The 23,104-nt window shown below is 37.0% G+C and overlaps 1 protein-coding gene across 3 annotated transcripts; it reads left to right on the top strand.

The window, feature by feature from the left end:
* The first annotated feature begins 968 nt into the window (after positions 1-968).
* tdrd3 (tudor domain containing 3) lies at positions 969-21,513 on the top strand. Of its 3 annotated transcripts, none has more exons than XM_039673740.2 (13): positions 969-1,174; positions 2,105-2,195; positions 2,361-2,426; positions 2,803-2,963; positions 7,689-7,830; positions 9,333-9,404; positions 9,480-9,629; positions 10,865-11,014; positions 12,100-12,271; positions 12,480-12,602; positions 15,485-16,311; positions 17,071-17,196; positions 21,181-21,513. In XM_039673740.2, the coding sequence occupies exons 1-13, from the start codon at positions 1,137-1,139 to the stop codon at positions 21,232-21,234; spliced, it is 2,172 nt and encodes a 723-aa protein (XP_039529674.2). In that variant the 5' UTR covers positions 969-1,136; the 3' UTR covers positions 21,235-21,513. The 3 variants fall into 3 exon arrangements, with proteins under 3 accessions (XP_039529674.2, XP_039529675.2, XP_039529672.2); XM_039673741.2 differs by having other exon boundaries at positions 970-1,174; positions 21,186-21,513; XM_039673738.2 differs by lacking the exon at positions 21,181-21,513 and adding an exon at positions 17,793-19,524 and having other exon boundaries at positions 970-1,174.
* Positions 21,514-23,104: the final 1,591 nt, after the last annotated feature.

A 23,104-nucleotide genomic window follows, 5' to 3' on the forward strand; every position in this document is an offset into this window, starting at 1 on the left:
ACATTTTTTGGAGAAAAGGGCATTATCAGTATATTCAGACCAGACTCATCCCTTCCATTCTTGAGATCCTTCCTTCGGGGCGCAGGCTACGTATAACGCTTGCCAAGAGGAATATTTATAAGAGATCATTTGTTCCATTGGCGGTGACTGTTTAAAACAGTCTGTTTTAAACTCAATTCTCAATTGAGGTGATTTTTAGGTGTGTGAATTTGCACATGCTGTATTAATTTAACTAATAATCACAAACAATCATCCATATTCTTTCACACATACCTTATTTCACTCTCGATAATCTCTAGAAGGACAAACTGACGGGTTTATAAAGGACAATTAGACCAACAATTTTATTAGTTGAAGCTCAAAATGCTCAACAAAATAATAGGCCTATGTATTTAGAGATATATATACAGTGTTGAAAAAAGCAATTTAATAGAAAGTTCAAAAGAGCAGCATGAAACATTATTAAACTACCATTTAAATGTTTTTATTTATTTATTTCAGCAAAGACACATTAAAAAGTGAAAGTAATGACATTTGTAATGTAACAAAAGACTCTTTCAAATAAACGTTGTTCTTTTGAACTTTCAATTCATGAAAGAATCCTGAAAATAAATTTTACACAACTGTTTTCAACATTAATAATAATCATAAATGTTTCTTGAGCATCAAATCCTTGGAATCATGTGAGACCGGAGACCAGAGTTATGAGTAAATTCAGCTTTTTCATCACAGGTTTACATAACACTTTATGATTTATTCACAGTTATTTTAAACTATAATAATATTTCACTGTTTTTACTGTATTTTTGATCGAATAAATGCAGCCTTGATGAGCAGAAGAGACTCATATAAAAAACAATTAAAACATATTTTGAACGGTAGTGTATATATACTACAAGTGTAAATCATACCATTCTTGCTTTAGATTAACATTATTAATATTATTTGAGCTCTACGTCAGCAGCGCCGCTCCACTTTGACCCGTGACGTACCGGAAGTTTGCGCGTGACGTTATCCGTCTTTGTCCATCACAGGAGCAGCTAAACGGTGTTGAAATGAACCACGAATAACACAGAATGTGAAGCCAGCGATATTTCACAGCGTGATTCCTCACAGGCTCGCCAGTTTGTGTGAAGATGTGCGATCTGAGCTCCGCGCTCATTGAAGAGGGCTGGTGAGTCTCTACTGAGTGCTAACGGCTAACATGCTAATGATGCTAACTCATGTTTACATTCGTCTACTCACTCCGTTTGACTTTTAGCAGGAGTTTATAAGTTCACTTAATATCACTTCATTAGTTTATTTCATTGTCTCTGGCCGTTAGGTGCAGATTGGGACTAAATGATTAGCACGACGTTCAACATTTTTAACTGCTAGTCTATTACCAATCAATTATTAATAATACATATGATATATTATAAATGTCATGTCTGATATTGTAATAATCAGTTGATGAAGATTCTCAACGATACTCTTGTAATCAGTCCGGCCTGTCACATCAACTTTCACAATCTCTATTAATTAAACACGTCTCAAAAACAATGAACAGCGTCTTTCAGCTTTATGTTTATTAATGTGTTAATTTGCTTTACATCTCACACATGCCTGAGTGTTATATTCAACTACCATGGTATCCAGTGCTAATACCATGGGACTTTGATGCATTAGTGTTTATCACTGCATTTACATTACTATGGTAAAACACATGGTCTTTAAACATATGTATTGTAATTGAAATCTACAGATGCAAATAGCTAAAATGCAATAAAATAAATGCAAATGTGTGTATTTTAGATGATCTTTCCACTAGTCTGAAGTTATTAAAGTAATATAATGCATGAAAATAAAAAGCACAGTGGCTTTGCCTTAACATATGGTATTGTCATTGTAATTTTTCTGTTACTGTCTTTAGATAAAAATGATGACATGGCTTGGGATCATTGAGTAAATTATGGATATCATTTTCATTTTTGGGTGAACTATCTCTTTAAATCTTAAGTGATAAACAAGCTAGGTCAAAAGTAATCTAAAAGTAGTCTGAATACAGGTTGGGTCCATGATTATGTAAATTATTAATGTAAATCAAACACACTTTTCTTCACAGGTACCTTACAGATGAAGGAATAGAGGAGTGTAAAAGTTCTTCAGAGAAGGAGAAAACATCACTGACTGACATCATCCAAGTAGCGTTAAATGTAAGACTGATATTTGTCATTGTATTCAAAAGCCTCACATTTATAAACCAGTTGTGTTTCTTTGTCTATTTGTGATGATGTATAATTCAGGTTTTGGCTCTCCATAGAAGCCGCCACACCTTGATAAAAAGAACATGAATAATACTAGTGTTATATAATCCACAGAATGATCTGAGACCCATAGGAAAGAGCTTTCTGCCGGCGGACATCAACAGTGGCCGAATAGAAAAGGTATTCAAGTTAACTGACTTGACTTGTGTCGATCAGTAGGATTTTTCCATTGGATTTAAGCTAAAAATCCAGAATAGTGCATAGATGACAGACACTGTCTAGCAAATAAATAGACATCATGCACTTACTAATACTGCCCACAAGATGGCGCTGTTATTAAAGAGAACATCAGCAGGACTCAATGGAAATAAATGTTAAAGCAAAAGGGTAAAAATAAGGTAAAACACACCAAAAGTACGTGACGATTATGCTTAATAATGACTGTGAGCTGTTTTTCTGTTACAACAATTGACTCTCATGATGCATTATTACATCCGTTTTAGCTTTTAGTGGTTTTTCTGTGTGTATAATGCAAGATCCCTGTGTTCTCCCACAGTTGGAGGGTCCGTGTGTCCTCCAGGTGCAGAAGATTCGTAATGTGGCTGCTTCTAAAGACCATGAGGAGTCGCAGGCGGCCCCCAGAATGCTCCGTGTGCAGATGACGGACGGACACACACTCTGCACCGGCCTCGAGTTTAAACATCTGTCCAAAATCAGGTACAGCTCATGTGTGTCTGAAGATATCTGTCTTCCTGCACTTTTTAATGAATTTTTTTGACTGATGACGAGTTGTATTTAATGTTTCATGTGCCATTTTAATGATAATACGGCAGGTCTATTAGTACTGCATCACACCCTTAAGTGTGTAATATCAGAGTTTAAGGATAAAACAGGTTTAACAGTTAGGAGGCGCTCTCGGGACGGGTGAAACAGCGACTCCTGCTAGTTAAACCTGGTCATAGGAAAACACTCAATATCACTCCATATCACTCAATCACTTAATATGACTCAATATCACTCCATATCACTCAATATCACTCCATATCACTCAACATGACTCAATATCACTCCATATCACATATCACTCCAATGTCATCACTCCAATGTCATCACTCCAATGTCATCACTCTATCACTCAATAGCACTCCATATAAATCCATATCACTCAAAATCACATATCAGTCCATATCACTCCAATATCACTCAATATGACTCAATTTCACTCCATATTATTCAGTCACTTAATATGACTCAATATCACTTAATATAACTCCATATCACCCAATATCACTCAATCACTCCATATCACTTAATATGACTCAATATCACTCAATATAACTCCATATCACCCAATATCACTCAATCACTCCATATCACTTAATATGACTCGATATCCATATCACTCAATATCACTCCATATCACATATCACTCCCATATCACTACATATCACCCAATTTCACTCAATCACTCCATATCACTTAATTTGACTCAATATCACTCAATATAAACTTTGCATTTAATATATTTTATTAAATGCATTGTAAGTTGTATTTTGGATATCTTATATCTGTAATTTGAGTTAAAAAAAATCCTAAAGATATTGTTTGATAAGTGCGATCTCTGATTGTTGTCCTTGAAAAGCAAAAAAGCAGTGCTTGAAAAGTCCTTGAAACTCCTGGAATGTTTTAAAAACAGTTTCTGTACGAACTCTGATTAGAGGAAGAGAGGTTAAAAGAGGTGCCTGATGTTACTTCAGGTAATGCAATATATCAAGTGCATTGCATTGTGGGATAATCCACCTTAGATGATGGTTTATTAGATATTTTGGCTAATTTGATCAAGCTTATTGATTTCAAACGTCAAGATTTGTCCAGTAAATGCGATATAAACTTCACAGGGTTTCACTTCTTGTGGCTGTGACGCCTAGTACCTCAGATATTTAATTGAAGCACGTCTAATTGGACGGGGTGATTTAATGAAATAATGTCTCGGCCCGTCAGACAGTGAAGTGGCCCATAATGAGGCCAAAAACCCAGGGTTTGATTAAACGTAGCTCTTAATGTGATAAGAGGGTCTGTAATTGCCTGGAGGCAGAAGGAAGAGGTCTGGATGTAGTGGAGAGCTGCATAGAAATAGGGTTTCTCTGACACACACACACACACTGAATTGATGTTCACGGTTATACAGAGTCACTGCTTTCCTTTCGATGTCACTTCACGCTCATTTTCTCTTTCTCTTAATGATCCTAAAACATCAATGTCATCTTGAAATGCATAAAAACCATGTCTCTGCCAAGAATGTGACACTTTTTAAAGCAACACTGACTTTTCTAGCTCTTAAAAAAACAAAACCGCATGCATTTTGCGGAAGAACATAGTTCTGGTTGTGCTTCGGCTCTGAGTGACGCTGCGGATTAAAATGAATCTTTCTCATAACTAAAAGAGAGAGAGAGAATATCCTTCTGCTCATAAAACATTCACAATAGGCTTAAGTGATATGACCAGTTTAGATGGAGAGGATCTCATGTTACTGTTGCTTTACCCATTTATAGACAAGGAACTTATAGCGGATGTGTGTATATATATATAGACTATATAACATCCTACCTGTGGCTTTATCTTTCATATAAAATGTGATTAAATCTCCTAAAGCGTTGGTTTCTGCAGTGTAAGGTCTTATGAGTTTGCAGATGATCATCTCTTCTCTGATCAGTGTGTTTAAAACTGGTGATTCTCCATATGTTGAAGATTTACTCGTCGTGACGTCTAACATCTGACCACACACACACATACTCTATCAGGAGACACGCATGGGCGAGTGACGTATGTACGCAAATTCCTGACAAAATTCTGACAGATCCGTTAACGTTTTGGAAAACGGTTTGATGATTTATTGACTCGTTATTTCAATTTGTTAATAAAAAAAACAAACTTTAATGAACTTGTCAACTGGATATAATATGCAAAAACGGAATATTTACTGTGTATCTAAAGTCTTGAATTGTTAAAGTTTAATACAAAATCAAATCTATTCAATAACCCCAGTTTTCACTCAGAAATTGCTATTAAATTTCACAAATGATCACTAAGAGACTGCATGTAATGCATTTAATTACTCTGGAAATAGTATTTTCTTGTATAACGTACTCCAATAATCTTTGCAACTTCGAAAAATCATTTTTTTACACCGTCAAACACGAACACAAGGAATCTGACACTGTAATCTTGTAAAGCCGCTTCAAATTCAAATGACCTTTTTGGTGTTTTTCTTGCTCTCCCCCTTCCTTGAACCCCAGTTTCAGAGCTTCTGATTGGCTCAGATCCCACCAATCCCACGTCTCCATTACCGGTGGCCGCCGGCCAGCGACTACAGGTGGAGACTGTTGTTGTGCCGCTCGAAGAACAGAGCGCTCTTTATTCATCTGTTCTTTCGCTCACTCTCTCTCTACATCTAACGTACAGAATGAAACTGTCCCCTGTTCATGAGAACTCAAAGCCTCCTTCATTCCCTAGCACATAATGGACATGCATTATTGCAGCATGTGTATGATGACGCTTATTGCACGCTTATAAAGTGGAGTGTGTCTATTAGGAATACGATGCGAATGATTAACCCCCTGTGGTGCAAATCCAGTATTTAATGTTGTATATATTTTTTTAAGAGGCAAATTAGTCGTCAGTCAACAGCAGCGCCGTAGAGTATTAGCCTGATTGAAACTTTGAGAAATGTGGCTTTTCTCCACTCACTTTCTATGATGTTTGATGCTGATGTTTAGAAGGCTCTGAGATCGGGAACGGGAACGTGCGTGTGACATTAGCAACACACACATTATTAGCTGTTTGAGCCAAAGGCTAATCATATCATTGTGTCCGACACTATATAAACGCATCACGATTCATGATCTTGAAGATGATCCTGTATAATTCACTCTTCCTCTGAATCAGTTTCACTTGCAATTGTGTCGCGGTTACTACAGTTACACGAGTGGATCAGGTAATCCGAGCCGCTGTGAGTGAGTGGAGGCGGGGACTAATTTGCATATTCATGAAGCAGTGGTGTCGAGTTACATTCAAGCTATTTTAAGGCACGAAGAAACTATTTTCACGGGAAAAAAACGTTAAAATGTGTCAAGATGAGTTTTAAGGGATACAATTATTGACTGCATGGGAACTTTAACAAAAACATTAAGTAATTTAACAAAAAATAAATCTTTCTGCTGGATGCATGAAATCTTTACAATTTCAGTTTGGCGTTGCACCTTTCAATTGATTTTCTTTTTCCGTGATTAATGATTAATGAGCATCGAATGAAAGTGGAGCTGTTTGAATGAACCGAAGCATTGCACTGGAACAAACAGTGTTTTGTCTGTCGGCTCCTTTGAGTCTCGTGCCGACGGACTGGTCAGGAAAGTCTGTAATTGCAATAGTCGCGTCACATGACAACCCCTCGGGCTCTTCTAACGAGGGTTTGTCTGTGTGTTTGAGGGCGAGATTATTAATAGCAGGAGCTTCTTCTGCAGTGCATTAACATGTGATCAGGGAGCAGGCAAGGACACACATTTGAGGAAATAAGCCTGCGTTTTGGAAAATTCACTGCTCCACTTCTCTCCTCGGGTTATTAGAGTGTCTGTGAGGGCAAAAGAGAGTTTCTGACTCTTCCTCTCTCTCAGTCCATCGCTTCTCCCCCTCCTTTAATCTTTAATTAAAGTCAAACAGCCAGTTCTTAATCCCAACTTACAGCAAATGCCCCACACTTACTAAAGCTGCAACACATGATTGACAACCAGGAAATAGAAGCAAGTAAAGCAGAGAAGTGCAATTATGAATTTTAAATTCTCTCGCCACCACTTTCTGGAAAGTCATTGCAGACGCCAAAGAAGGAAAATTGACCTATTTTGGGTTCTCTTAAAAAATCCCTTGCTCACATTTTACCCCAGAATCATAATTCAGAAATTATATTGGTACTTATCATATACAGACTTTAGGCATTTCAAATGTGCACACCTTCCTCACAGATTCTTTTAATGAGAATATAATCTGTAATGCAGTTATGAAAATGACATGTGTATGGAAAATGTTTGCAAAAATACTAGACATTGCTTTCTTTCTTTGAAATACTGTATGATTTCCTCTCTTTTAATTTAATTTTTATGACCTGAAAAGTGGGGTTAGTTATATTTTGTTGTTGTTGTTGTTGTTGTTGTTGTAAGAAATTAATAATACTTTGATTTAGCAAGGACACATTAAAGTGTTCAAAAGTTGACCGTACAGACTTAAACATTGTTACATTTGAACTTTCTATTAATCAAAGACAAAAATATTTTAGAAGTTTATTATAAAAATGTTTAGCAGCGCAACTGTTTTCAACTTTAATAATAATCTTCCGTGTCACTGTTGTTCAATGGTTGATCCACTTTAATTTGATTTCCGCTCCACTTTCAGTCTGAACACGCCGCCCGGAACCAAAGTGAAGCTCCTGGGGGTCGTTCAGGTTAAGAACGGCATCCTGCTATTGGACGATTCCAAGATCGCTGTTCTCGGAGGCGAGGTGGATCACATGATTGACAAGTGGGAGTTTCAGCGGGTGAGATGCATGTTTTACATTTACATTTATGCCTTTGGCAGACACTTTTACATTCTTATCAGTACTTGCTCTCCCTGGGAATCGAACCCATGACCCATGATGTTGCAAGCACTGACGCTCTACTGTTCGAGTTAGCTCTACTGGAAAATCTATAGTTTTCTCTTTTGTTATGAATGTATTCAGATAATATGATGCAGTTTAATTGAAATATGATTTGAAATATGTCTGAGTTTATCAATTTCACCCGTCCTTTTAATAAAATAATAATAATGTTTATTTTTTATAGCGCCTAACACAAGGTCGCTTCACAAAATAATACAAACAGAGAGACAAAGAGACAACCAATCTGCTTATTATAACAATAAACAAGCAGAAAAGCAGATGGAGACAACCAATAGTTGGTTAAATATTTATCATTAATTATTAAACCAAAAAATAATTATTATTACGATAAAATAAACATGTAACATAAAAAATTAAGAAGTGTAAGACCGAGAAATGGAGAGGTAAATTGAGATAGATTTGAAATGCTTCTAATGACATCAGCACATGGAGCTCAGCCAATCACAACAGAGGAAATTTACATATAGGATTCTTAAATGCACGATAGCACATACTGTTGGTTTTAATGAAAAACTTCAGAAAGTGTGTGTAAAATCATGGAACTATATCACAAATTAAAGTGTGAATTTTAGTGCAAGAAACCCTGACTAACATTTTAAGTGAGCTCTAGGGAGAAATGAAGAGATGCAAAAGTGTTAAATATTGAAAAATTAAAATATGCCCTTTTGATGAAAGGTTGTATTCATTAAAAGTTAAGAAAGCGAAGCCGCGGTGTCATGCAGAAACAGCAGTGCCTGTGGCCATCTGTTAATATCATGTTTCAGCTCACTGATGGATGGCACACTGGCAACAGATGATTTATTTTAATTATCAATCAAAGCCAGAAAGCAGAAGACATTTCTTTATTCACCTTGATGATTTCAGTCCAAAGATGATTCTCCCCTCTCTGGATTCACATACAGTCAAAACAATCATTATTCAGACATCTGATATTGTTTTACATGTGTGAGCAGGACACTATAGTTCATTTCTCTAAGTGAGGAGGGCAAAAGAAAGATAAAATGTGACATATTACACCCAAATATTCTTCATACAGTGACTACCAGTGACATTTATTAAAATATGGGAGCAAAAATGAATCCTCCACTTTGAGCTGATGATGTGTTTTCTGTAATGGCTAATGCTCTTTTTAACATGAAGCATCATTGGTCACTGGTTGAGCTAAACTGGTATTATCTAATTGTGTAGTTAAATTGAACAGCTGACAGATATTCAATAATTCATGTGTGAGAGTCCAACAGAAGGACGGACAAAACCAGTCAAATATCATATCTCCATTTTCTAAACTATAGCGAATAAACTGATAATGTGAGAAATGTTGAAGGCGTATGTCTGAATAAAAGTGTGTTTGACTGTATCTAACCTCTTGTTCTGTAAAGAGCCTGGCCAAGCACAACCGCAGAAACATCGGTGCCGAAGGTGGACCTCCTCCGTTCGTTCCCTTCGGTCAGGTGAGGACTCTTTACATCTGTGGATTCATTCTCCGGGAGACTGGTGTTGAATAATCTGCTGTGATCTGTGTGTAGAAATGTGCTCATAAGGAGCAGGTGGACAGCAGAGCCCTGGACCAGAGGAAGACCCTTCAGAGCACAAACGCTGTCAAATCTGCTGACGACAACGACGAGTTCGAGAAACAGAGAACCGCTGCTATTGCTGAGGTCGCCAAGAGCAAAGAGGTGCGCTGACCTTCATAACCATTTATGAGATTAATAAAAGCAGTGAAATGAACGAACATCTCCGGTCAAATGTTTGGAATAAGTATGATTAGAAAGCAAGGCTGATGAAAAATACACTAAAACAGTCAAATATTTATTTTATTTATTTATTTAACAGGGACCATACAGTCAAACATAGTCACAATACAAAGCCTGTAACTGATGCGCAGCATATCGAGTTTGTAGCTAATGCTAATTTACAACTCCTGTCCCTGGTTGGGCATTTCTAAATACATTATAAATTAAATTCAATACATTATATTATTACTGTATAAATCATGTGTTTTCTATGTGAATATACAGTAAAGTGTAATTTATTCCTGTGATCTTCAGCATCATTACTCCAGTCTTCAGTGTCACATGATCCTTCAGAAATCACTCCAATATGATGATTTTTCTAGATTTGCTAATGTAAAAAAATTATTTTATTCCGCAAGGATGCATTAATTTGATCAAAAGGGATATTTAAATACAGGTATAACGTTAGAAAAGATTTTATCTCAAATCAAAGATTCCTGAAAAAAATAATAATAATGGGAACCAATTTTTAATAATTGCGCACCAATTAAAATTGACAATAACTAAGCAGCGCATCATCATATTAGAGTGATTTCTGAAGGATCATGTGATGAAGATCACAGGAATAAATGACACTTTACTGTATATTCACATAGAAAACAGTTATTTTAAATCGTAATAATATTTCACTGTTTTACTGTATTGTTGATCAAATGAATGCTCCTGTTGAGCAGAAGACTCTTCCAAAAGCATTATAAATCTCCTAATTATTCTAAACCGTTGAAGTGTGTAGTGTACATATAACCCTCAGATTTCAGCATTTTACAGAATACACTGGCATTTCAATTCAGAATTAATATTGTTTTCATCCCCTGCAACAAAATAACACCTTTTGATAATGAAATATTGATGCATTAAAGCAGTATATAATTGAATTTGTTCATTCTCATGAATGTGTCCTCAGGCCATGGGTGAACTTAATATTGTCCGATATTTAATTAAGAAATGTTTGATTTTGAGTATGTAATTATGAACGTAACGTGCCTCTGCAGCACCCGAACTGTGTTTTTTGTTTTTTTTGTGCTAAAGTTGTGTGTATTAATGGAAGAAATCTGATCTTCTTGTGCTGGAGTTGCATCAGTGTTTTGTGTTTTTCATAGTGCTTTGTTTTCTTCTAGACGCGTACGTTTGGCGGTGGAGGCAATGCCGGAGGAAACCTCGCCAATCCGGGATCCTCCTACAGGAGTCGAGACGCCTATCAAAGAAGAAGAGAGGATAGAGAGAAGCCATGGACGGAGAACAAGTCAGAAGGAGTTTACAGGGATTTGGTAAGATGCAAAGACCATCATTAAAATAAATGGGGTTCTGTCAACAGTTTTAAAGTCATGAAGGTCCAAATAGATTGAACACTTACTATTATTGGTTCTTGCAAGTGTCATAAAATGTAAAACTGTCTTTTTTGGACTTCAGTGTTATTTCACAGATAAGTAAACATCATCTGGGAATCTGAACAGAGATTTTATTGATGTTTTATTTTATTGAATATTTTATTTTTATTTATTCTCTTCTGCTGCATTTATTAATAATCAAAAATACAGTAAAAATTCTGAAGTATTATTAGAGGTAAAAAAGCTGTTTTCTATGTGAATATACAATAAAGTGTAATTTATTCCTGTGATCAAAGCTGATTTTATCATCATTACTCCAGTCTTCAGTGTCACATGATCCTTCAGAAATCACTCTAATATGATGATCTGATGCTTTTCTGATTATTATCAATGTTGAAAACAGTCATATTTTTGAGAAAACTGATGCATTTTGGTAACACGATCCCATTAGTTAACATATACCAACAATGAACAATACTTCTACAGCATTTATTAATCTCAAATCATGTTAATTTCAACATTTACTAATACATTAATAAAATCAAACGTTGTATCCGTGGCACCTAATACGAGCAAACAGTGACCAGCTGTGTTTTTATTAACTAACATTAACAAAGATGAATAAATACTGTTACAAATGTATTGCTCATAGTTCGTTAATACTTTAAATTGTAAATTTCACTTTTGATTGATTTAATGTGTCCTTGCAGAATACTGAATAAAATGATTAATTTCTTTAAAAAAATGACATAAAGGTACTGCTAATGGATAATCTACCGTGTTTCTTAAATAACAATCTGGAAAAACATCTCAAGTGCCAAAAAATTGGGCTTTTATTTATAATTATAAGCCATTATTTTCTTCTAATGCCAGTGGAGTAGCAAGAAAATGCATTCTGTGAAAAAAAGATCAGTCGGCCAGAAGTGCTGTTTGTTTTCCACATGTTCTCTTGCTTGATGGACTTTAATGCAACGCTCGATGACCCTCGAGTTCATGATTTCATGATTTGCTGCTGTCTGTTCAAGGTTGATGAGCGAGCTTTGAGGGACATCATGGAGATGGGCTTCAACCGTGAGGCGGCCAGACAAGCCTTGCTGGATCACAACAATAACCTGGAGACGGCCCTCAACTTCCTCCTCACCGGAACAAACCAGCCCAAAGCGGCCCAACCCGAGCCGAGCCGCCCGCCTCCTCGAGGTAAAGCCTTCGGAAACATCAGAAACCTTCAGATAGTTGCGAGCGGGGCTTGACATTAACACCCGCCAACCGGGTGTATTTGAGTGTTGGCGTGTGACGCGGTCACTCCTATTAGCCATTTTGGCAGGTTGAATTTTATATAATATCAGTCCTTCCAGAAAAATGAGTTACATTAAAGTTAAAGAGATATTTATTTGTTCTCTAACAGGAAAGGGTCGTGGACGGGGGCGTTCCAGAACGGATGAGGATGAGGAAGCAGGAGGAAGACCGTCTGGGCCCAGCACACTGTTTGACTTTCTAGAGTCTAAAATGGGGACATTCTCCATTGACGGTACATCTGATTTATTTTACCTTTATTATGTTTTTGTGGTGCTCACATAGACTGTAAAGAAAAATAGGGGCGTAGTGTGCGTGACGTCGCCCGTAGTGTTTCTGAAGAGCATTTTTGAAGCCCAAAGTGGGCGGAGCCGGCCGTCGCCATCTTGGCAGATTAGCTGAGGTGACGTGACGCTAACACTAGCAGACAAATGGCTAGCAGTGACATCAGCGGCAATCCACCTGTCACTCAAGTGGCCACACCCTTAATTATGCAGAACTTTAAGCCTTAATATGATTTAAACGGATGAGTTATAAAAATATTCCCCCCCCTCATAGACGTCATGAAGAGCAAAATTAGCAATATAGACCAAAACCAGTTTTTGCACCAGACCGTGAACATGTTTTTTTCTGCTGTAAAGTTGGGAATTTTAACATGCGGGTCTATGGGATTGAGTCTCTTTTGCAGCCGGCCTCTAGTGGCCAGTGGAGGAACTGCAGTTTAACTCACTTCAGTGTTGGATTCAAGAGAGGTTGCTGCTTGGGTGCCAGTATTAGGGCTTCTTTAAATTATTGATATCTGAATTGGCTAATATCATGGCTTATTTTGTTACTTTCCAGTAGCAATAGTGTTCAGTATTGTTTATGTACTGTTAGGGTTCCTACGCAGTATGGAATTTGAGTCTTTTCTAGGTCTGGATAAGTAGACTAAAAAATGTGTTTTCAGAGCCTATTTAGTTTTATAAAACATAAAATCAGGTATATTTAAAAATAAATGTATCATACAAGCAGAGTGTTTTCACAGCAAATGTTTACGGATCATTTAGTGATTGTCAAACACAGCTGAATGAATTCTGGGCGTATTTTTATAATGCAAAACTGTTTTTATCAGAAGTCTTTTGAGCTTCACTTAAAAGAATGTTGGCAACAACAGATAAAGGAGCAAACTCTCATCTGAGTCAGACATCAAACCACATTTGCAGTCCCAATTTGATGTGTCACAGGTTCTTCTTATCGTAAATCACAGAGAAAACCAACGAGAAAATAACAATATTTACAGATGAATGCTGTATGAACCATTTATGTTAAATGTGGTCTGAAAAATCTATAGAGGTTTGGAAATTTGAGTCTGGAATTTTTTTAATTGAAAATATGCAGATTATAGCATTTATTTATTTATTTTAGTTCACTTTTTATGGTTATGTTGTTTAATTTTAGTTTTCATTTGTATCATTATGCCCTGAGCACCAATGCTGTGAGGAATTGCTCTGTTTATTTATTTAGTGTTTGAGGTTTTATTTCATTAGTTTTAATCATAAGCTTTAATGTAATTGTATTTCATTATCAATTTTAGGCATTTCAACTTATTTTAAGTTTTTCATCTGATATATTTCAGTCTTAGAAAACTTTTTCTGTGCCAACTTTCTAAAGTGGCCTAGTTAACACTTCTATATCTCTGCATCGTTCCCATTTCACATAATTTCACTGATTTTAAATCAGTATTTCAAGTATCCGAGTTAAAAGTGGGATAATGTACAGTAGTTAGCTTGACATTATTTCAAAACAAACCATTTAAGAGATGATAAAAGACCCTGCTTGGTTTTGTAGTCGTGATCAGCCTGAGAGTTTATTGTGCTTTAATTACTGTAAATGATTGCTTGCTCTCACACTATCGAAGTGTTTGCTTCATTCCCACTGCGTATGCGCTGGAAGAAGTCCTAATAGGAACACTGTATCAGGATTTTTAATCTCTTCTTATGTTGGAGTCCCGGTGGGCCGTCAAACAGATGGCCAGTCCCAAATGAAGGCGCTTCTATTAGTCAGCTTTAGATAAGTCTCAGCGGCTGGTAAGCCCTGCCTGACATGTGGCTTTAGGAGAAAACAGACAGGGCTAATATGCGGAGAAACCATTTCTGCTCTTTCAGTGCTGTTGTTTTAACATTTAGTGAAACACATACACTGACATACATTTGCACACTTAGTAGTTCACTTTTCCAAAAACTTTTGCTGATTAATTTACTCACCCCCATGTCATCCAAGATGTTCATGTCTTTCTTTCTTCAGTCGAAAAGAAATGAAGGTTTTTGATGAAAACATTCCAGGATTTTCTCCATATAATGGACTTCAATGGGGTCCAAACGGTTCAAGGTCCAAATGAGAGTTTCTGTGCAGCTTCAAAGGGCTTTAAACGACACCAGATGATGAATAAGCGTCTTATCTAGCGAAACGAGCGGTCATTTAAAAAAAAAAAAAAACAACAACAAAGTTTAAGTTTTATAAGCTCAAATGCTCGCCTTGCTCTGTTCTGTGATGTGCGTTCGTGACTCTCCTGTTCGAACTCGTTCATCAAAATGAACGAAGCTTTTTCCGAGTCAATTTGTTCATTGAATGAACCAGATGACTTGGAAAAAGATTCATTCATTTTGATAAACGAGTTTGAACAGGAGAGTCACGAACACACTTCACAGATCAGAGCAAGGCGAGCATTTGTGCTTATAAAACTTAAACTTTGTTATTTATTTATTATATGAGCGCTCGTTTCGCTAGATAAGACCCTTATTCATCGTCTGGTGTCGTTTAAAGCCCTTTGAAGCTGCACTGAAACTCTCATTTGAACCTTGAACCATTTGGTCCCCATTGAAGTCCATTATATGGAGAAAGAAAGACATGGATATCTTGGATGACATGGGGGTGAGTAAATTATCAGCAAAGTTTTTTCAAAAGTGAACTACTCCTTTAAAGCAACTAATTATTATTATAATTTTATTGGCATATTGATTTATAATCACAATTTTGGGCAATTTAAAAAAAACAATTATTAGATAATTTTATTAAATTATTTTCCTCCCAAATTTTGCCGCAATTGACTTCCTGTTTTTCCTATAATTAACTCGCTAGAGTCAAAGAACCATCATTCACTGCAAGACCACCCAGGAAAGATGACGTTCCCCAACGCCGATCACCTCTCCAGAGACGCCGGCCCGTTCAAACACCCTCCTCGCAGCGAGGGACGGTCACAGAGAAACGACAGGCCTCCACGCTTCCAGAGGGACGGAGACTTCCCCAAACCAACCCCGGCCTCTTCCACCTTCTCCCAGCCGCAGAAATGGAGGGATGGCGAGCGAACGGGAAGAGGAGGACCAGAGCGATGGAAGAACGACAGTCAAGATGCTAGAATTGCGTTCTCCTCGACGGGGAAGCCCAGGGAACAGCAAGGAAAGGAACATAGTGGGTCGAAGGCTTTCCCGCTGGAACCTCATAACGATGGATGGAAAGAGCATGATGGGACAGGATGGCCTGAAAAGAGAAACCAATCAAATGGATCCACGGCACCCAAACCCTCAAACCCTGCTGTATCCGGTCCAGATCCGAAAGCCAGATATGAGGCGAACAACAGAAGGAAAGGCAAGCCAGAAAGGCCAAACTCGGGCTACTTCGAGCGTTCCCAGGATGCAATGAAAAAAGACTTTTCGCAGGATGTGGGATCAGGCCAGTTTATTAAAGTGACTGGGGTTTCAAACACGCAGATCCCTAATGGTGATTTAGAGCACAGACGGACCGGTCCAATCAAACCACAGCCTCAAAAGCAGACCCAGACGCATAACTCCGCCCCCAGAAAGAGATCCGGGCCAATCAAAGGTCAGAGAGAGCCAGCGGACGCCAATCATTACGAAAACTGGAAAGCTGGTGACCAGTGTCTCGCGCTCTACTGGGAAGACAACAAGGTCAGTGAATTTTTCTTGTTTGTTGGATTATTATTAGTGCTGGGCAACTATTAATTATAAGCGATTAATCGCATCCAAAATAAGTTTGTTTACATAATACATGTGTGTGTAGTGTGTATAATTAATTAGTATATATAAAACACACATATGCATTAGAAATATTTGCATGTATATATATTTATTAGGGCTGTCAAACGATTAATCGTGATTAATCGCAGTCAAAATAAAAGTTTGTGTTTGCATAATATATGTGGGTGCACTGTGTATAATTATTTTATAAATACACACCCACACACATGAATGTATATTTAAGAAAAGATATTATTTATAAAATATTGATATTTATTTATAATCTAGATTATTTATAAATCTATATACAATATTTCTTAAATATATACCGTACAAGCATGTGTGTATTTATGTATTTATATATATAAAATAATTATTCACAGTGCACCCACATATATTATGTAAACACAACTTTTATTTAGGATTTGATTAATCGCGATTAATCATTTGACAGCCCTAATATTTGTACTATATATAAATATAAATTTTTTAAATATAAAAAACAATTTTCTTAAATGTATACATGCATGTGTGTATATTTATATACACAAAATATTTCTACGTTTTTTTAAAATATTTCTACATTTTTTATTTTGGATGCAATTAATCGTTGCCTGGCACTAATTATTATTATGCTTTTGTTGCATAATCCATTGTGTACTTGCGTAACACGTTGCATCTTCATGGCAGTTTTACCGGGCGAGAATCGACGCTGTCCACCCTTCGGGCTCGACGGCTGTGGTCGTCTTCAGCGACTACGGAAACTGCGAAGAAGTTCTGCTTCACAATATCAAACCTCTGCACATGGATGTGTGGGTAAGCATCAGATCACCTGAGATACTTTAAACCCAAAGTAAACCTCGACCGCGACGGTTCGCGCAGTCCACGTGACGTAACTTCCGTCATCGGGACGGTTCAGCCCACACGCAACCCAATTTATGAGACCGCGTGCGTACAACAGCGCATGCGCACGGTGAATGACGAGACCGAAGCTCCACTAGGTGGCGATATGCACAGTTACGCAGTGATGTACTGTGGATTAGGCGAAGAAGAGTGATGCAAAGCAGCATATCCTCCATTGTTTTGCTTCTTGTTATTTCACACTGTTAACTCACCCTAGTTTGAAAACCCCTGTATTAAAGCATTGTGATATTATGCTAATGTAAAAGAACCTTTTCCAAGTTTCATTTCAGTGTGTACAGTTCCCTATGTAGGCAGCACAAAATACACCAAGTTTTGGAACAGACCTTTTAATTGCTAAAATGTTCATATGCATTAAAGACACTCGTACCAAATTCCCAAATTCAAATTTTGGCTGTGTTGTATTTATTTAAAGAGCAGTCTTGACTGATGCACTAGACTTGCGTTTATTCGTAACACTAGTCACTCATGTCCTGGTAACTTCTTTACAGGATGACGAAGACATTTACTATGAGAATTCCCTTGAATTTCGAAGAGGAGGAGACGGACAACCTCGACGCTCTCGACCGACGCAACAATATTATCAACCGCCCCGTGCAAGAGACTGACGCACACTCGCACGCAAATCTTTCCCTAGCAAGGCAACTCATTTGATGTGCTCATAACAAAACAAACAATCAGTGCTCTTGCTAACCCAACACACTTAGATCAAGACCAGAACAGGTTCACGGCTGTTACTCTTCTGCTAATAGGCACTTCTAGCGTTGTGTAGAACAGTATAAATGCAACATGATGTTCTCTCCCTATGCAGGTAATTATCATTATCATTATCATCTCGTTGTCCACGAGTAAACAACCCTGATTGGGGGAGAAAAAAAAGACGTGGTTTTTAGTACCTTTTCAGAAGCATCGAAATTAACAGCTAAATAGGAAATGCTAATAGAGTGAATCTCTGAATATTTCATCCTAAAATAAATAATTATATTTTGCTTTTTTTTTTTTTTTTTTGCATGGAAAAAATCCTTTTACTGTTATAAAAAAGTAAAGTTTTTTTTGTGTGTGTCTTTAGTTTGATTTTGATGACTAAAAATGTCTAATTAGAAACAATGATACTCAACTGCAAAGTTAAACACGTTTCGGTGTGTCCATAATCTTCATGAAAATATCGTAATGCAAAAACTTCTTAATGATCCTTCAATAGACTTCATTTTCTTTATGCAAAATGTATTTTAAAAAAAAGATTCCCAGATTTTGGGGTGGAATGTATGGAAGCTTGTTTCCGCTTTTTTATTTATTTATTTATTTTTTTTTATTGGGCGGCAGTGGCTCAGTGGTACATGTAGGTTGTCTACAAACCGAAAGGTTGGTGGTTCAATCCCCGGTTCCACCTGACCAAGTGTCGATGTGTCCATGAGCAAGACACCTAACCCCAGCTGCTGGCACCTTGGCACCTTGCATGGCTGACACCGCTGTCGGTGAATGAATGAGTGAGTGAATGGGTGAATGTGAGGCAAATGTAAAGCGCTTTGGTGGCCATTGGGTCTATGAAAGCGCTATATAAATGCAGTCCATTACCATTTTTTTCATCTCACAATTCTGACTCTATCTCAGAATTGCGCGATATAAAGTCGCGATTACGTGTTTTAAAGTCAGAATTGTGAGATATAAATGTGCCATTCTGAGAAAAAAATAATAGGATTGGACTAGAATCTTTTTATCCTTAGAATTGGACTTTATATCTCGCAATTGCAAGTTTATATCTCAGAATCCTGTGATGTAAACTCACATTTGTGAGATAAAAAGTCTCAATTATGTTTTTAAGCGTTTTATACTGTGGCGGAAACGAGCTTCCATGGCAGTGTGACGTGGACTCAAGCTGCTGAGAGATTCACTCGATGAGCATTGTTAAGAAGCCGATGCAGCGTCTGTAATGGTATTGTAATGGCAGTGTTTACTGCGCTGGATATGCACTACTTCATGCGAGTTAAAAGAAACAACTAATGCGTGACTGCAGTTGTGTTTGGTCTCAAAGGTGTTTTTTTTTAATTCTTAAAGAACATATCTGAATAATATGTGACTGTCTCGCATGGGAGACGGATCTGTAAGGGCTTGCAGAACATGGACTCTGTGAACCCTGCCATGCAAACGGCTGCTGTACACCGGGACTATTTGTAAAGGACTTGATATTAATAATTATAAAAGCGCTACACTCTTTTGTTCAAAGCTCAGTGCGTCATTTGTTTTTGTGTTTCTGATTTGTGTAAAGCTGCTGTGTGTGAAAGCGGAACAACATGTGTCAGTGTGAATCGCTCCCACATTCAGTTTTGGACACTTTACATGTGCGTTGCTGTACATGTGATCTCAGTGAACCTTAAAGGATTAGTTCATTTAAAAAAAAAAAAAAAACTTTTGATGTTAATTTACTCGCCCCCATGTCATCCAAGATGTCCATGTCTTTCTTTCTTCAGTCGAAAAGAAATGAAGGTTTTTGCTGAAAACATTCCAGGATTTTCTCCATATAATGGACTTCAATGGGGTCCAAACGGTTCAAGGTCCAAATGAGAGTTTCAGTGCAGCTTTAAACGACACCAGACGATGAATAAGGGTCTTATCTAGCAAAACGAGCGGTCATTTCAAAAATAAATAACAAAGTTTAAGTTTTATAAGCACAAATGCTCACCTTGCTCTGTTCTGTGATGCGTGTTGAGAAATACAGTACATTTTTTCAGACAATTTTGACTTTATATCTCGCAACTCTGACCATATATCAATCAATTCTGACTTTACAACACGCAACTCTGACTTTATATCTCGCAATTCTGACTTTATATCACGCAATTGTGAGAAACAGAATTCAGACTTTTTATTTCTCAATTCTGACTTTGTCTTTTTTCTCGCAATTGTGACTTTATTTCTCAGAATTGCGACTTTATCTCGTAATTGTGACTTTATATCACACAATTCTGACTTTATCTTGCAACTCTGACTTTATATCACGCAGTTCTGACTTTACAACACGCAATTTCGCAATTTCGACTTTATATCAATCAGTTCTGACTTTACAACACGTAACTCTGACTTCATATCTCGCAATTCTGACTTTAAAACATGCAATTGTGAGAAATAGAATTCAGACTTATTTCGCAATTCTGTCTGTCTTTTTTTCTCGCAATTCTGACTTTATAACACGCAATTGTGAGAAATAGAATTCACTTTTTATTTCGCAATTCTGACTTTGTCTTTTTTTTTCTCACAACTGCAACTTTTTTCTCAGAATTGCGACTTTATCTCGTAATTGTGACTTTTGACTTTATATCAAACAATTCTGACTTTACAACATGCAATTTCGACTATCACACAACTCTGACTTTATATCTCGCAACTTTGACTTTAAATCACGTGATTCTGACTTTACAACACGCAATTTCGACTTTATATCAATCAATTCTGACTTTATATCACGCAATTGTGAGAAATAAAGTCAGAATTGCAAAATAAAAAAGTCTTAATTTTTTTTCTCACAATTGCAACTTTTTTTCTCAGAATTGTGACTTTATTTCTCACAATTCTAACTTCATATCTTGCAATTTTGAGATGAAAAACTCGCAATTATTTTGTAATTTTTTTTAATTCAGTGGCAGAAACAAGCTTCCACAGAAGAAAGCGAGTCTCACGGATTTGAGCGAACTTTAGTTTGTGTGTGAACGATCCCGGTAAGCATATATAACACCTGAAACTTAATCAAACATTAGCTCTGACAAGCTGCTGTTTGCACACAAGTCGGACACCGAACAGGAGCTTCTGGTTAATATTTATCAGGGTTTAAATGTGCCATCTGTCGCTCACATATTTTGAAGTGTTTTTTGTGTTATTTCATAGGACAGACAGGACAGGAGTAGCTCAGTTAAAGCACTGAAGGGTCGTGAGGACTGAAGTCAGTGATAGAGCGTCTCGTGTCTCCCCTTATCTGCAAACATCGGACCGGTGTGCCATCCCTCCAGCTTCCTTTGTTGTAGCCAGTGAAGCGAACACACAGTAAGTCGATAGCATCCGCCTGAAACCGAGATCTCTGTGGTGGGCCGATATCATTTTTCACATTACAAAAGACACTATGGACAACATGTCATCCGTAGCCAAAGACTCGCTCAGAACAACAACGTCAAAACATTCGGATCTGATGCAAAATCACGAAGAAAAGATTCAAAAACCTGATGTGTGTTTGTTATCGTGTGGCATTGAGGATGGGGAGGGATTTATCGTATGCATGTTGAAGCTCTGCATTTGCATATATATAAATAATTCATAGCATGTGATGTGGAGACCATCTCTGAATAGCTGTGCTTGTACTTCGACATTTTACTGATTAGTGCCGACAAATTAGGTTAGATGTGTGATGAGAACTGGCCTAGAAAACACACACTAAACAACTAGCACAACTGCATGATTATAGGCTGTGAAATAAGCAGGTCGAATGGAGATGTTTAAATTCCTCAATAGCATATGCTCTCGCTGTTTGGTAATATGACAACAGATGACAGCGAGTTATTAGATGTGCAGCAGAGACTCGTCTTAAAGGGACAGGTCACCTCAAAATAAATCGTTTACTGGCAAAAGTTCATTTATTTCAGTAATTCAACTTAAAAGGTGAAACTAATATATTATATAGACTCATTACATGCAAAGTGAGATATTTCAAGCCTTTATTTGTAATAAGTTTGATTATAGATTACAGCTTATGAAAACCTTTTCACAATATTCTAATTTTAAGCCATAATCGTAAATATTATATCAAATAAAGGCTTGAAATATCTCACTTTGCATGTAATGAGTCTATATAATATATTAGTTTCACCTTTTAAGTTGAATCACTGAAATAAATGAACTTTTACACCATATTCTCATTTTTTTTCGAGTTTCTCCTGTACATCGCCCTCAAGTTGTTTCAAATCTGTACGGGTTTCTTCTTCTGAACACGAAGGAAGATGTTTTGAAGAACCGAACTGGACCCATTGACTTCCTTAGTAGGAACTGTTTGGTTTCTGACATTCTTCAAAAAATATCTTTGTGTTCAGCAGAAGAAACTCTTACAGGTTTGACGGGTGAGAATTTTCATTTTGAAGTGAACTGTCCCTTTAAAGGAGTAGTTCACTTTTAAAAAAAACCTTTGCTGATTGTTTACTCACCCCCATGTCAGCCAAGAAGTCCATGTCTTTCTTTCTTCAGTCGAAAAGAAATGAAGGTTTTTGATGAAAACATTTCAGGATTTTTTCCATATAATGGACTTCAATGGGGTCCAAACTTTTCAAGGTCCAAATGAGAGTTTCAGTGCAGCTTTAAACGACTCCAGAGGATGAGTAAGGGTCTTATCTAGCTAAACGAGCGGTCATTTAAAAAATAAATAAAAAAGTTTAAGTTTTAGAAGCACAAGTGCTCGCCTTGCTCTGTTCTGTGACGCACGTTAGTGACTCTCCTGTTCGAACTCGTTCATCAAAATGAACGAATCTTTTTTCGTTCGTTGAATTAACCAACAGCATCACAGAACAGAGCAAGGCGAGCATTTGAGCTTATAAAACGTAAGCTTTTTTATTTATTTTTAAATGACCGATCATGGTTTCGCTTGATAAGACCCTTATTCATCGTCTGGTGTCGTTTAAAGCCCGTTGAACAGTTTGCAATAAAACTCTCTTTTGGACCTTGAACCGTTTGGACCCCATTGAAGTCCATTATATGGAGAAAATCCTGGAATGTTTTCATCAAAAACCTTCATTTCTTTTCGACTGAAGAAAGAAAGACATGGACATCT

Source organism: Pimephales promelas, chromosome 21 (assembly GCF_988280905.1).
Source record: "Pimephales promelas chromosome 21, fPimPro1.hap1.1, whole genome shotgun sequence".
Taxonomy (NCBI): Eukaryota; Metazoa; Chordata; class Actinopteri; order Cypriniformes; family Leuciscidae; genus Pimephales; species Pimephales promelas.

Excerpts from the sequence above, each read along its gene's own strand:
- tdrd3 (XM_039673738.2), top strand. The coding sequence starts at position 1,137 with ATGTGCGATCTGAGCTCCGCGCTCATTGAAGAGGGCTG. Across the intron at positions 2,964-7,688 it reads AAACATCTGTCCAAAATCAG|TCTGAACACGCCGCCCGGAA; the intron begins GTACAGCTCATG and ends CTCCACTTTCAG. Across the intron at positions 12,603-15,484 it reads GGGGACATTCTCCATTGACG|AGTCAAAGAACCATCATTCA; the intron begins GTACATCTGATT and ends TTAACTCGCTAG.